Below are 15,828 nucleotides of genomic sequence, written 5' to 3' on the forward strand. Positions count from 1 at the left end.
GGAATTTCTCCTATATTTCAAGTATTCAAGAGTTTATTCCTCTTGAATAAATTCCTCTGTTTTTTCCTCATTTGGTTCCAGACAAAGATGACTTATAAATATATTTAGTGTTTTGCGAGAAAAAAAAAAAAAAGAGTTTATTCCAGATCGTTACAAATAAAACACATTTGTAAGATGATGAAATGGTAGCTATTTACAGGGCAAAGAATTTTTTCATTTCAAAGCTAAAAATAAAAGTTATAGGAAATAATATATATGTGTATACACATATAGACAGATAGTGCATACTAGTTGTATTTTAAAGCATTGGGTTATTCTATTGTCATTTACAAAAACAGAAAAGCAATGTGCATGAGAATACTAAACCAACCTACAGTACAGGAGTAAGAATGTCTTCTGAAATGCAGCCATTTTAGGGTAAAATATTACATCAGTTAAAAGAGTATAATCTTTAAAATTTAGCAGTAAATACACTATGTCTAGTAGAAGTTTAAAGAATCTAATTATCTATATCCTAATTAGGTCAGCCAAAATGTCAGTTCTTTTCACTTGAAAGTTAGTTATTGGAGTCCAGAGATCAAATCATGATTCAGCTTAAGTTCATATACACAAAAGTTTAAACTGATTTCAGAGTAAATTATCCCAGTGTTTTAATATTGATGGGGATGGCACGGGTGCTAAGCTAATTTTACTTCCTTATTGACAATGCAGGTAACAGTGACCAGTAAATAGCCCATGCTGATGGAGAAGTGGGAGGTGGGGACAGAAAGAGAGGGAGACTTAGTACACCCATGAGATCACTGGGGCTCCAGTGTAATGTCAGTCTGGTTAATCACCTGTGACTCTTCAAAAGCTATCTAGCTAATGACTTCATGAAGTCTAGCATCATTTCCATTTTTATTTATATATGTTCAAAGACCTCCAAGTGCTAGTCACTGTTTAGGCATGAAAAAAAGTCATATTCAGCTCACAAACCAAGTACAACTTTAAAAGACAAAGACATACTGACAAAGAAAGAAATGTTTTGTGCTATGTCATCATAATTGTGTTGGCATTTAATTTGTGATCTGTAAATGTCTAAGTGCTCAGCGTAGCATATTCCACAGAAGTATATATTGGTCTGATAGGAAAAATTTAGCAGTAAACTTTGGCACAAAATTAGAAATAGTGACATTTAAGAGGCCCAATATAATTTGGGGTAGAATTGTAATAAGTATAGTTAATGTCTTGAGGTTTTAAAATGAGATTTTAAAACTGGATCTTATGTTTACACTGAAGTATAATCACAGATATATTTTTATTTTATTTTTTAAGGACACACAGATACAGTAAGTTATAGAGCCTCTTTTGTTTCACACAGAGATAAGAGAAACAAAATGTTATTCCCTGTGGAAATATTAAGCACGTATTTGTTATCTGTTACAATAAGAATTCAGCAAACCCACTGTGAAAGCAGTGCTATTAGCCTAAGTAAGCAGGACGTTGGCCATGTCACAGCGCTGCGTATAAACAGGTACACAGACATGGGAGGTGACAGGAAACATCTGCCTCTGAGGGAATTGACAAATCCCTGGAAGTGGAATAAGTGACAGATTCGAGCTGACGAGTGACACAGAAAATGTGTTGTGTCGGGAGGTTACCGTTGTTGCCTTACAAAAATCTGTTTTGGTTTTGAGTTATTCCAACTGTTTACCTAGTCTAGGAAGGGAAATCATGTCTTATGCAAAACAAATTCTGGAAGTGATTTTAATGGACCTGAGTTTCAGAATTATGTCAAGAGACTATTACCACCACTTCCACTTCCTTTTTTCCTGACAACAAACAAGTGAATAAATGATTTGGCACTGTGAATTGTATGCTTTTCTCTATACAAAGTGGAAAGGAAAATTAAGGACTTTATTTGGATAAAAAGAAATGTGTATACTTTCATTCTCTCAAGGAGTGCTGTAAATTATGTATCTCCTATGTATCAAGCACTATGCAACTATATTTAACTTGCTCAAATTAGTCCTTCATTTATCCACTTTATTTTATACTTTTATATTAAATTTATTTATATTTATAAAGGGCCCTTAATATTTATCATCTTTCATTACTGACATTGAAAGTGATATCCATGATCAAGAATTTAATTGGGAATTCCATGGTGGTTGAACGTTTAAAACTCAAAGATTCCACTGCAGAGGGCACGAGTTTGACTGATCCTTGGTTAGGGAACTAAAAACTAAGATGCTGCATACCACATGGCTCAGCCAAAAAAAGAGAAAAATTCAATTAAAAAAAATCTGGATATCTGATTATATGCATTCTATAAATATACAAATTCTGAATTAATGTTTCATTTAAATGTTAGGATTGTCTTTTATCAAGTTTTAGATCCAGGTTTCTATAATGACTATAGCGATCAATATAAACATTTTACATGTTCCTTGGCCCAACACATATATTTAGTACTATATGTAATATTATGGTTCCCATCCGTGGGGTCATGTTAATCCCATGGAATGTGTTTCATAGAACCTTTAGTTTTAAACCTTTTTTAAAATTTTTAGTTGAGATGAGGTTCAGAAATAGAAGCTACTTAGAAGGGTCTGCTTCTCAAGAAGGAGAAAATGCTGTCAAAGCATTCAATATGAGTTTTATGTTCTTTTCTAAAATATATTTCTGTTATGCAGACTATTCTGAAACCTAGCTTTTATGAGATCTTGAAAAGTCAAGTCTGTCTTATTCTTCCCATACCCGCATTCAATATCTGAGACAACTGACAGTATAGTGCCTTTTTTTACCCTTATTCACCAAACATTTACTGAATCTTTTTTATGTCAAATGACATAATATGCAATGTGCACACAGACAGACACAAACACACATACACACATACACAAGTGACAGAATTCCTATCTATAGGAATAGACAAGAATATGTCTAGTGGCGAAGAGGAGAAGATAGAACAAGGAGCAGCTGTATTAGAGTTGCTTGTATTCAGTAATGACATATGTAAAGAGTTGAACCAGTAGTCTACTATTTTAATTATTTCCATTTTGATGATTATGTTTATAAACAGGAACATACTTAATGAGAACTCAGCTTTGAATTTCATATCCTCTCCAGTTAGTGTTTAGATCATTTCCCGTTTAAAAATACCATTCACATAAATAAAAATACAAAAGATTTGGCATGCCATGTTTTACCTCAAAGCTGCTGTGTTTCTTTAGTAGGTGCAGAAATTTAAAAAGCTTAAGTAGTACTTGCTTCCAGAGAAGGCAATGGCACCCCACTCCAGTACTCTTGCCTGGAAAATCCCCCGGACAGAGGAGCCTGGTGGGCTGCAGTCCATGGGGTCGCTAAGAATAGGACACGACTGAGTGACTTCACTTTCACTTTTCACTTTCATGCATTGGAGAAGGAAATGGCAACCCACTCCAGTATTCTTGCCTGGAGAATCCCAGGGACGGGGGAGCCTGGTAGGCTGCCGTCTATGGGGTCGCACAGAGTCGGACACGACTAAAGTGACTTAGCAGCAGCAGCAGCAGTGCTTGCTTCAGCAGTACATATACTAAAATGCTTAAGTATACTTAGTGTTGAAATATGGAAAGAAAATATTTGAAGTAGTCATAATCCTTTGAATGATTATTACAGGTATTTATTGACTGATATGTTAAACTTTTGTTAATTATTTATAATAATAATAATAAATAAATATTTAAAATTTTAAGCTAAAAGTGCTATGCAGTAAATTAATCGTGTTAGACTCTGGGATTAATATGACCTCAGGAATGGGAGGGCTTGCCAGGTGGCTCAGTGGTAAAGAATCTGCCTGCTAATGAAGGAGACGCAGGTTCAATCTTTTGGTCAGGAAGATCCCCTGGAGGAGGAAATGGCAACTCACTCCAGTATTCTTGCCTGAAAAATCCCATGGACAGAGAAGCCTGACAGGCGACAGTCCGTGGGGTCACAAAGAGCTGAACACGACTGAGCAGATGAGTACGCATGAACCCAGAAATGCGAATAATAAATACTACTGAATGTGATTCAAATGAAGAAGAGGATAAATTAGCCAATACATTCCCACTATTTCCCCCTAGAGGTAAAAAGTAGATACTTTAAATGCTTTGAGTTCACAAAAAAAGAAAAGTCTTTTGTCCTAGATTTAGAAGAAAAAAATACCACTCAGTTGTTCACAATCACAAGTGGGAGGAACAAACCTATGGATGGAATTGGAATAGTAATCAGACCAGACACCACCACTAAGAGAACATTTGCTTTTAAAGTGTAGAAGATATTTTTAAGAGAGCAGTTGTTTCCTGAAATGAAGCTAATCTCAACAGAGTTTTTTAAAAAAGACTTCAGAAGATGTGCCAAACCAGACTTTTCTAATTCATAAGCTAACATTTTGCCTTATACTATGCGAAAATGTATCATTATTAAGTACTCTCTTGTAGTAAAACATAAAAATGACCAGAAAGACATACACTTTCAAATATAGTTCATTGTATTAAATGGCAACATATGTACCACAGTCAACTGTTTTCCAAAGTTGCATGTTCTAAAGAGTGCCTGGTTTTATTTACACAGGCAGTTGCAGCAGCATCAGCTGCTTCAAGAGATTTCAGTGGAATAGGTGGGTTAGGAGAGCTCTTGGAAAGTTCATCAGAAGCATCAAAATTAAGCTCCAAAAGTGCTAAGGAGTGGAGGAACCGAAGAAAGAAAAGAAGACAGAGGGAGAATCTTGAAGGAAACAACAAAGGAGAGGGAAACAGGTTTCCCAAGTCTGAATCTGAGGACAGTGTCAAAAGAAGAAGTTTCCTCTTCTCCATGGATGGAAATCGACTAACTAGTGACAAGAAATTCTACTCCCCTCATCAGGTACAGCTTTCTACTAAGGATTCCAGTTTGTTTTGTCATTTCTGTATCTTCGTATATTTTTGTAGCATCTGATGTAAATGAGGGACAGGGAACTAACATTTAATATGATTATTTAAATGTATATCATAAACTGTCTTTAAAAGAGACTTTTATTAAATCATTAATAACTTTGATTTTACAGTAATCAGTTTTAAGCACTATAGTATTTTGAGGCCATTTTCTCAATCTGCTTTGTTGGGAGGTAGGAGGAGTGAAACCTACCTATCAAACTTTTTCCTTCAGTGAGGCAGTTTTGTAATCTCTTGTCTACCATTTCCATTTTGAGACCTCAAATGAACCTACCTTTTTTGCACATGGTTTTCTGCCTTTAATATCTGAGTATTAGATATTACTAATATCTAATGTATTAGATACATTACTGTGAGATATGTATGAATTTTGCAAAGAAATGTCTATGGATTTTGTTTCTGTCTTTTGATGTGAGAACTGTACTGTATCTTCCATTATGCTGATATGGTGTCATTCCATGATACATTAGGATGAAATTATGACCCAAATTCTCTCAAAGAGAATTAAATAAAAGACGGTCTATTTTTGCTCTGATTTAATGCCAAGTACCCAATTCTTCAGCATATTTTCAAGTCAAATAGGGTAAATAGTATCAACTTTGCTCATAAGTTTTATCAGTTGCATAATGAAGAGTAAATAGTTATGAAATCTGTGATAAGTACAGTTATGGCTTAGAACCCTATTTGGTTCCATTAGAATTTCATGTGCTATGAATTATTAACTCTTCTAATTATTTTAACCTGGGTCAGCCAACCCACAAATATTTATTGCTCACCTACTATGGTTCACAAGAAAAAGAAATAGTTCTACAAAAAAAAAAAAAAAAAACTCAATGAACAAAACAATGTAATTCACTGACCTCATGGATTTTTATACAGAAGGAGGAGACAGACAATAAACAAGATAAGTAAGTCACAGACTATGTCAGAAAGTGATAAGTACAATTGCAGGGGAAAGGCAAGAAAAGAAAATCAAGAGCACTAGCTGGTGGTTAAAAAAAATTAAATAGGATGGTTTGGGAAGCCTTGACTGTAAAGGAGACCTTGCAGCAAAGATTTTGAGGAGGCAAGAGAACAGGCTATCTATCGAAGTGCATTGTAGCCTCACTGAAGAGCAAGTGGAAGGCCCTGATGTGGTAATATGCCCAGAATGTTCAAGAAGCAGCTGAGAAGCCCCTGTTGAGTGAACCAAGAGGAGCAACAGCAATAGGAAGTTAGCTGAAAATCAAGAGTTTAAATACTAAAAACAGAATTGGTATATACATATATTATATGTAGTTCATTTCATATTTGGAGATAGTGAGACAGATAGGGAGATAGGAAAAGAGGGAGATGGTAGGATGATAGGCAGGTAGACTGATAGATAAATGGATAAAATAGACAACAGATGTTGCAAAGAAAAAGAAATAGCCTATTAGCATTGACAGTTACATACCCCAGTAAAAATATGCACAAAACATTAACACAATCACAAGCAAAAATATACCAGAAGCATTTTACAGTTTCTGGTTGTGTAAACAAACTCTCTAAAAGGAAAGAGTTTGTTTACACAAACAAACAAGGTGGACAGGGCATAATGTTCAAAACAAATATATCTTTAAAATCATTAAGGCCAATTAGCCATACATTATGAGTACCCTGTCCTCTACTAACATAAATTTTAGGTGTTAGTTTACATTTATTATATTATTTTATTCTTAAATACAGAGTACATATTCATAGTACAACGTGAAAAAGTACTTAAAGGCAAACAATGGAAAGTGAATCCTCCTGCCAAGATTTTATCAATGTTGTTTGAACACAGGGAAGCAATTTATTTTAAAACAGAAGCTTCATAGCTAGAACCAAGTGTAGTTGCTGACTTACTGGAAACGTTGATAAGCCACATACATTTAACTTGAAATGCCATGTTTCTATTAGAACATCTTCAAATTCTCTGTGTCTTCCATTCTGACTTCCCAAATTCACTTCAAGCTCAGTTCTTGCATGCAGGATTGTGTCCTTACACTTAAATGCTTCGATTTTACCTTTTGCTACTGAAAATTAAGAAAAAGAATTCAGATTTACCTTCTTAGAACAAGACAAAAAAAAAAGATACCTAGAATTTATATTTTGGCATGCCTGAGGCAAAGAAAGTTGGGCTTTTGGTCCTTAATGCAGAAAAGCTTGTTTTCTCCAGAAAAAGGGCTGCCACAGCTGTGGGTATTCCCTGCACTCTGCTGCATCTTCTAGTGTGTTATTTTTGGTTTATTTTCTCTGAATACTATTTTTGCTATCTTCTTTTTTCAGTCTCTGTTGTCTTGAAAGCTGTGCTCACACCCATTATTATACTTTCCAAAGAGTGAACAGAAATTTCAAATAAACCCAAGGATTTGAAACGCCTCTGAAAACATGTCAACATAAAAACATGCAAATTAAAGGCATGTACCAGATACATTTTAGATGTACACACATATCACACACTCCCAACCACTATGTGTAGACAGACTTTAAGTTTCCAAAGACAATATTCTAATACAGGGATATAAAGATGATTGAATTGAACCATCTTAGGAATTAGTGTAAGACAAAGCTGGTATTAGGGCTTGCATAGTGGCTCAATGGTAAAGAATCTGCCTGCAATGCAGAAGACCCGGGTTCAATCCCTGGACTGGGAAGATTCCCTGGAGAAGGAAATGGCAACCCACTTCAGTATTCTTGCCTGGAGAAACCCATGGCCAGAGAAGCCTGGTGGGCTACACTCCATGGGGTCACAAAGAGTTGGAAACAACTGAGCGACTAACACTTTCACTTTCTTTTCAAAGCTGGCATTCCTCTGAGTGCAGGGTGAGGTCCACCTGCATTAGAATCACCTAGAATCTATGTTTGAATTCTCAGATCCCAGTGTCCTGGGTCTTCCCTCATAGCTCAGTCGGTAAAGAATCTGTCTGCAATGCAAGAGCTCCAGGTTCGATTCCTGGGTTGGGAAGATCCCCTGGAGAAGAAAATGGCAACCCACTCCAGCATTCTTGCCTGGAGAATCCCATGGACAGAGGAGCCTGGCGGGCTATGGTCCATGGGATCACAAGAGTCAGACATCACCACCACCACCACAGTGTCTTACCCCTGCTTACTGAATCCCAGTTCCAGAAAGCTGGGACCTAAAAATACACACCAAGGTTTCAAAACATGAGTGTGGACATAAAAATATTATATTGATAATTTAAATTGATTGTGAGGAGATTAAAAGCATCATCATTCTTTATTATTGAGGGCTGAATGAATGTCTTCACAATGTCTAATTTTTTGATCACTTTGATGACTAGAAAATCAGTCTAGCTACTGCCTAACATTGGGTAGACAAACTTGCTACATGAACTGAGTGTCACATAGACACAGTCTCAGCCTGGATAAGCTGAGCAGTCATTAATTCCTGTGAATATTTCTAACCAAATCCAAAGGAATAGCACATTTCTCGATGAATAGTATCTTTCCAGAATATCACTGACACAGAAGGCAAAAAAGATGATTCTAGTGCTTTGCAGTCAGGGGAAAGCCATAAAATAAAGCTAAAAATGGGGCATAATAAAATCAGCATGACCTAATTAGGCAAAGGGACCAAAACTAAATTTGAGGGAGTTTGCCTTCCTTATAGTTTTTTCTGCCAAAATTACTATTTTTGGTTTTACATTGAAGCTTTGTGGAAGAAAGGAAAGGTCTAGGTATATTTCCAGCTGCATGTGGATATGTATGCATATGTATGTGTATGCATATGTTACCCAGCTATACAGAGATTTAGAACAGGTCATGAGAGGTTGCTGGGGCAGGGGAGGGGACAAAATATGGGAAATGCCATTGTCAACGAGGAAGGGAGTAAACAAATATTCGGCAGCAGACTAGAGATGTTTTTGAAAACTATCATCAAGGCTAAAACAAACAAAGAATTATTTGGCGCTACTGATTTAAAAGCCATTCAAAAAATGAAAGAAGGGACTTCATGTTAAATTCTTATTATTTAGTATCAGAAACTGTCTACTTGATTTATTCATAAATATATATAAGTTTTAAAGTTTTTAATCATCCAGTTCCTTTTAATGAAATTAAATTGATATTAGAAGGATAAGCTATCCTCTACATCACCCTTACTGGTGAAGACATGTATAAGTATTTTTAAAACTAGTGTGAAATTTTAAGTAAGAATAGTAATTTACATCAATCTAGGAATTCTCTCTGTTGTGTTTGCTATGGCATATATTCTCTCAAACAAGGTGAATCATTAGTAGCCATCTGGAAAACTTAGCAAATTTAGAAGACCGCATCATAGATAAGTTTTGTGGCTTTTATGCCCATGTGCAAAAGACAAGAAGGCCCAGAAAATAACAGTAACTTCCTTTTAAAACTCAAAAAAAGAGAATGGAGAGATAATGCCTTTGTTTTTAAATCATCCAGAAGAAACTTACTTGGTCCAAATATTTTAAATTCAAGCCAACAGTCTCATTGAACTGTAACTTAGTTTCCAAGTCGTGTGCCCTTTCAGATTATAGCATTTAGGAGTGAAAGTCACCTGTTAAAAAGAATCATTTGTCCTCTCCAGCATCAGGTTCCCCACCTAGAACATTACGATGACAAAATCCACCTCATAGGACTACAGCAAAGATTAAATGAAGTGGTCATGCACTTAGTAAACTGCAGATTAGAACTCCTAATCAGAAAAATTACTTAAATTTGTATTGTGGTCTTTAATAAAAATATCAAAACATATGTGTTCTCTATAAATTTGATAAACCGTGTTTAAGAGCAAGACTATTCTTACCCAAAAGCAAATAGATTCTGCAATATTAAGACTTTCATTAAATAGCTGTGTCCCCTGTCCCCATTCTTTCCTTCCTTGCTCTCTCCTCAGTCTCTGTTAAGTATCCGTGGTTCCCTGTTTTCCCCACGACGCAATAGCAAAACAAGTATTTTCAGCTTCAGAGGTCGGGCAAAGGATATCGGTTCTGAAAATGACTTTGCTGATGACGAACACAGTACATTTGAAGACAGCGAGAGCAGGAGAGACTCACTGTTTGTGCCGCACAGACACGGAGAGCGACGCAACAGTAACGTTAGTCAGGCCAGTATGTCATCCAGGATGGTGCCAGGGCTTCCAGCCAATGGGAAGATGCACAGCACTGTGGATTGCAATGGTGTGGTTTCCTTGGTGGGTGGACCATCAGCTCTAACCTCACCTACTGGACATCGGCCAGAGGTGATAATAGATAATAAATTAGCTACTACTGACATTATACACCGATTTGAAATAATCAAGGCCTGGGCGGTTTAGCCTGTTATACTATCCTACTTCCCCAAAATGAAAGTCCTTAAAAATAACATATGATTTTACTGAATGAAAAAACCAATAGACTCTTGAGAACCAATTGAATTGTATGGGACCATTAACTTTCAAATGCTTTAGGTTAAAAGAGCCTGGTTTTTAGAGTTTGGGGTGAAAACTCCTATCTGCAAATTCAACACAAAATAATGGGCACTATGACAACCTATTACAGATGTCTGTTCACCCAGAATTGTATAATAGTCTATTCATATTCTGGAAATTTCATATACTTAAAATTAAATAATTTAATGGTCAACATATTGATAACAGGCAGTTTCGGTACAACTGCCAATATTTTACAGTGACTCTAAAATGTTCTGATGTCTATTAAATGACTCTAAAATGTTTTGATTTCTTATAGGATGGCACATGGAAATAATTAAAAAAATCTCAGGAAAGCACACACATTTCATTGTACATCTGTGTTCGTGCATAGAAAAAAATCGGCCCATATATGTCAATATTTTCAATATAGCCTCAAGAAAATAATTCAGCCTTAATATTAATATTACATAATACTATTATTTGTTTTGGGGGAAGAGTAATCTGATTTTAATTATTGAGAAAGCTAAAATACTTTTCATTTGAATTAAATGAAATAATAAATGATTTATGAAAAATTTCTCTGGAAATTCCAACAGGTAAATTAAAATATTTCTGCAACATAATTGCCTTATACAATTGCACCCAACTGGTAAATTCTTGTTTTAACCCTGTAGGGTATCACCTGTGATTTTTTTAAGTATTTATAATTTAATAATAAATTAGTATTTTATTATTATTTGAAAATTGTTACTTGGGAAAACTGCACGTGGCATGACTTTCCAAAGAAATGCTAATGTTGTGTTGTATTACTCACTGAAAAGGGTGGTTTGAGCCATCAGTATTTGGTTTGCAGGGTACCACCACTGAAACGGAAGTCAGAAAGAGAAGGCTAAGTTCTTACCAGATTTCAATGGAGATGCTAGAAGATTCCTCCGGAAGGCAAAGAGCCATGAGCATAGCCAGCATCTTGACTAACACGATGGAGGGTAAGAAGGCAGCTATGGGATAGTCAGCTTTCTATGATTATATAGTTTGGAGAACTATTACTTATTCCCATGGAATTATGAAAGTCAGTTACCCAAGATCAGAACTGTATAATGGACCTAAGTAGATAATATATGGAACACTATTATCACATTGATTACACAACTAATATTGCCTCTATTTCTTTTTGATTCCGATTCTCATCTACCGAGTGATTATTTCACCACTCGATAGCTCATCAGCGAGGATTTATCCTTATGTTATATTATCCTCAAGCAATTAGAGAAAAAAAAATTCCCTTTTTAAGTTTTGGTATGCAGAAGCACAAAGAAACATCTCTAAAACTTCAATCTGTTCTCCAGGCATAGGAGTGGTGATGGGTTGAGGAGGCATATGGGTTGAGTTGGAGAAATCAAAACCTTTGTTCTGTTTCCACAGGAGCCCTAAGAAAAGATCTTTCCTCCATCTTCCACATACACAGAAACCATTACATTCCTTTAATGAAGAGCTGACACAAATATTTGTTGATTTTGACACACAGGAATGGACAACAAATATTACTTCCTTGTTCATTCATTAAATAAGTCCCCATTTCTTCAAGCTTGGAGGAATATTACATCAGTACTGTCATTTTATAAATCCCAATCAGAATTCATATCTAACATGAATTCTTTAGAAAACTTCAATTATATTTTGTATCTTAGTCTATTGGTATATTGGATATGCAAATGGGCATATATTTCATATATATTTCACCCATTAAATTACTAGTACCTTTTTAATAGGCTAGAATTCTGAAAAAAAAATGAGTAAATATGAATAACAGACCTAGATTTGGGGCTGAATCTATATTAAAAAGAAAAACATACTATATCTTGATGTGTACAAGATCAATGCTAATGTGGAGACAGAGAATAAAGGGTCACATATATTAATAATAATCACAGTTTTAGAAAGTATTCTGAAAAAGCTCTTTCAAAAGAAACAGTAATTGATACATTTAATAGTTCTCTAAAACTTACTTTAAAATTCTGTTTTGATAAAGAAAATATAGCAATTTAATAACCCATTACCTAATTAATAGGTAATTAAGTTATTTAACTTGAGGCAACATAATAAGTTTGAAGTATTTTTTCGGCTAAAAGACATTTTTCATAAATATTTTGTGAAAATATTCAATGGAATTGTCTTCTCAAGTCTGTTAAACTAATATGAACTTCCGTCCCTAAGTAAAAGTATCAATTTTATCAAATAATGTATAATCTACAACAACAGTAATTTGGTTATATTGTTATTTACTATCTCATTCTTTATTGTTCCCCCAGAACTTGAAGAATCTAGGCAGAAATGTCCACCATGCTGGTATAGATTTGCCAATATGTTCTTGATCTGGGACTGCTGTGACGCATGGTTAAAAGTAAAGCATCTTGTAAATTTAATTGTTATGGATCCATTTGTTGATCTTGCCATCACTATTTGCATTGTCTTAAATACCCTCTTCATGGCCATGGAGCACTACCCAATGACTGGTCAATTCAGTAGTGTGCTGACTGTAGGAAACCTGGTGAGTTCATTTGAAGTTTACTTATTTACTTTGTCAGAGATAAGGCAGATAGACCAAAGAAGAAATCCATTTGTGCTATGCAGAACCTCCAAACTATACCCTCTTTTCTCAGAGGAAGAAATATCTAAAGGAATATTGAAGGCGTTCTCAGGGATAAGGTCTAGAATTCAACTGGTATGAATACTGACTGTTGAGACCAACATCTGTGCTGATTGATCATGGTGTTTTACCCTTTGTAAACTTGTTAAAATCTTTACTGTCAATCTTGCTGAAAAAAAGCAGAAATCATGAGGTCTAACTCTGGCTCCATAAGCATGCAGTTTTAATATACACAGCTTATGAAGAAATAGTTCTTTGAAGGGAATATATAAAGATTGATTTCTGTGCAAATGAGGGCATAGTTGTTTCAAACTGAACTACCTAATAAAATGCTTCAGTAGAATTCACACAAGAGAAGAAATAGTTGATAAAAATGCATTTGTAATTTAGCCACACTCTGGTTCATGTTACTTGGGTAGACATCTGTATATGTGTATGCCGACATATATATTTCCTCCTTCTACATGAAGAAACTGAAATGGATGAACAAGTAAAAAAAGAATTTACATAGTTTATTAATTAAAACCTTTTTGTTGGCACAAGATAGAAACAGAATTCAATAGCCTAAGAGGAAAATAAAAAGACTGTCTCATGAAATGGAAAGAAAAAGACAAATTACCAAACCGTATGAGGATAATTTTGCAACTGGGCTTCAGAAAATGCTTTAACCAAGGGATTGGATGTAGCCCAACCATTCATTGCATCTTTTGTCTGTAGGTCAGGAAATATGATCACCCATACCTTGTTGGTTCTAAATCTTGTAACCTCTGCAATGGAAAAACACTGAATCTCTTTTTCAGTTCCAGTTTAAAGACTCTCGTGATAGGACTCTGATTAGCATAGCTTGGATCAGATGCTTATCTCTGGTTTAACCAACATTGGCAAAGGTAGATTCATGTGAAAATCGCAGTTCTGAGGAATTACACAGGTGGAGGATTAAGTCCCAACAGAAAGAAGAAAGGGAATACTGGGCAAACAACTGTCTAAGTGTCTACTTCAATAAGTGACCTCAACTTCACTGCATTATTTGACTCAGTATAACACCCACCAGATTCTTGAGACTTTCTTCATCTTTGACACCTGTGATATTGATTTTTGTGTGTATGTGTCTAATTGGCTCCTTCATCTTTCCAATCACTCAATATCTCTGCTTCCTTTTCTGGACTTCTCTTCTTTTGCCTATTAGGGCTATGTTTTTCACTCAATATTTGTATGTATTCAACAGCTCTATGTATTATCTACTCTTATAAGTTGTGTTCTATTTCTGTATTTCCAGCTGTTATAGATTATTGCCCCAGGATAACTTTAAACATCTGAAAGATGATCTTTCTCACAGTTTATTGAAAGCCCTAAAAATTTCAAGTTAGTTTTGTATTACCTCTAGTAGTAGCCTTTCAGTTTTAAAGAGGCTGCCAGCTTCAAAATAAAAACCTTTTATTTCTTATATACAATTTTATATCAAGACCCATTGTTTCTTTTTTCTAGGTATCAATTCTTTTTACCTCTATAGCTACCATTAAAATTGTAATTCTAGTACTCTACACTCAGTCTGCTTTCATCTTGCCAAAGTATCTATTGTCTATATTTGTGGTTCAACAATCTTACCTGGTTTTCAACACTCCCCCTCTAATCCCATCCTTCCTATGTCATCTTATTTTCCATTGTTTCCTAGCCAGTCACCATCAGTCTTCTCAGAACAGCCTTGACACTATAACCCACAAATGTTTATATGTTTATATAGGGAAAGTAATTCACAGTTCTCTATATTCATATTTAAAGTGTCCTGACTCAAATCACTTCATCTCAATTTTTCATATTCTTTAAGGTCCAGCCATAGCGTCCTCTCTCCTCTAATATGACTCTCAGTCCATACTGAGCACACTTTTAACTCCTAATCCATTTCTGTGAATAGAACATGGTCGAACATTAAACATTTTCTTGTTTCATCATAATTCTTGTTTTTCAATTCCACTACATATTACTCCATGGCAGAGATCACATCCTACTTTTCTTTTGTATCTCTCAGAGTGTTTACATGGGTGTAGCTTGATAAATAACCATTTGTTTCCTATCCATAAAAGAACATGAGCTTTGGAATCAGGTAGAACTGGGTTTGACCTTACTAATAATGTAGCATCTGGACAAGCATGATAAAAACAATTTTGAGTCTTTGTTTTCTATTATTGAAACGGATATAATAATACTCATCTCCCAGAGTTGCTCTGACGGTCTAATGAGATAATGTGAAAACACAACACTTTGCCTGGCATCTAGCACGTGCTCAATAAACAGCTTCCTTCCTCTTATGTACGCTATTAACCTTTCTTTGAAATACTGATGGAAAACAGTTCTGGTCTAGCTCTGTATTTTTCCCAGGACAGTTAGGGAAGTTGAACTGTTAGGAACAATTTGGGAAATTTGTCAGAGTGACACAGGAAATTGAGGTCTTAAAGAATTTTGACGTTGAAGCAATGGAGTACGGAAGCACAGGATAGGAGATGTTGGATTATAGGATGATCAAACGGAACAGCACTAGACTAAAACACCAAATTTGGGTCCAAGTCCAGTTGTCTGTGCTAAAAATCTGATCTTGAAAAAGTCACAAATATTGTTTTCTCATGAGTACAATGTGTTGGGACTAGACGATTTTTCATGTCTCTCCTCATGCTAAAATCTATAACTTTGAGTATCAGTGGAGGTAATGAGGTAGAGAAGTGAGGTGAAATACTGATCAGTGGTTGACTGTAACAGAACCATGGATAAGCTGAGTTTAATATTAGGGAAACAAGACTCAAAGATAGAGAACACAGGTGACCGGAAACTGACGTAACTATTTGTAACCGTAAGAA

The 15,828-nt window shown here is 35.3% G+C and overlaps 1 protein-coding gene across 8 annotated transcripts in view; it reads left to right on the forward strand.

The window, feature by feature from the left end:
- The window catches only part of SCN3A (sodium voltage-gated channel alpha subunit 3), a 121,331-nt gene that overhangs the window by 58,672 nt on the left and 46,831 nt on the right, over positions 1 to 15,828 (forward strand). For 3 of the 8 annotated variants that reach the window (XM_070803976.1, XM_070803969.1, XM_070803972.1), the window contains exons 12-15: positions 4,576 to 4,866; positions 9,817 to 10,161; positions 11,186 to 11,318; positions 12,642 to 12,880. In XM_070803976.1, coding sequence (XP_070660077.1) covers positions 4,576 to 4,866; positions 9,817 to 10,161; positions 11,186 to 11,318; positions 12,642 to 12,880 — 1,008 coding nt within the window. The remainder of the gene's footprint in view (positions 1 to 4,575; positions 4,867 to 9,816; positions 10,162 to 11,185; positions 11,319 to 12,641; positions 12,881 to 15,828) is intronic. The other 5 variants (XM_070804005.1, XM_070803983.1, XM_070803993.1 and 2 more) reach the window with 3 other exon arrangements.

The sequence above is a fragment of the Bos indicus genome, chromosome 2 (genome assembly GCF_029378745.1).
Source record: "Bos indicus isolate NIAB-ARS_2022 breed Sahiwal x Tharparkar chromosome 2, NIAB-ARS_B.indTharparkar_mat_pri_1.0, whole genome shotgun sequence".
Classification (NCBI taxonomy): domain Eukaryota; kingdom Metazoa; phylum Chordata; class Mammalia; order Artiodactyla; family Bovidae; genus Bos; species Bos indicus.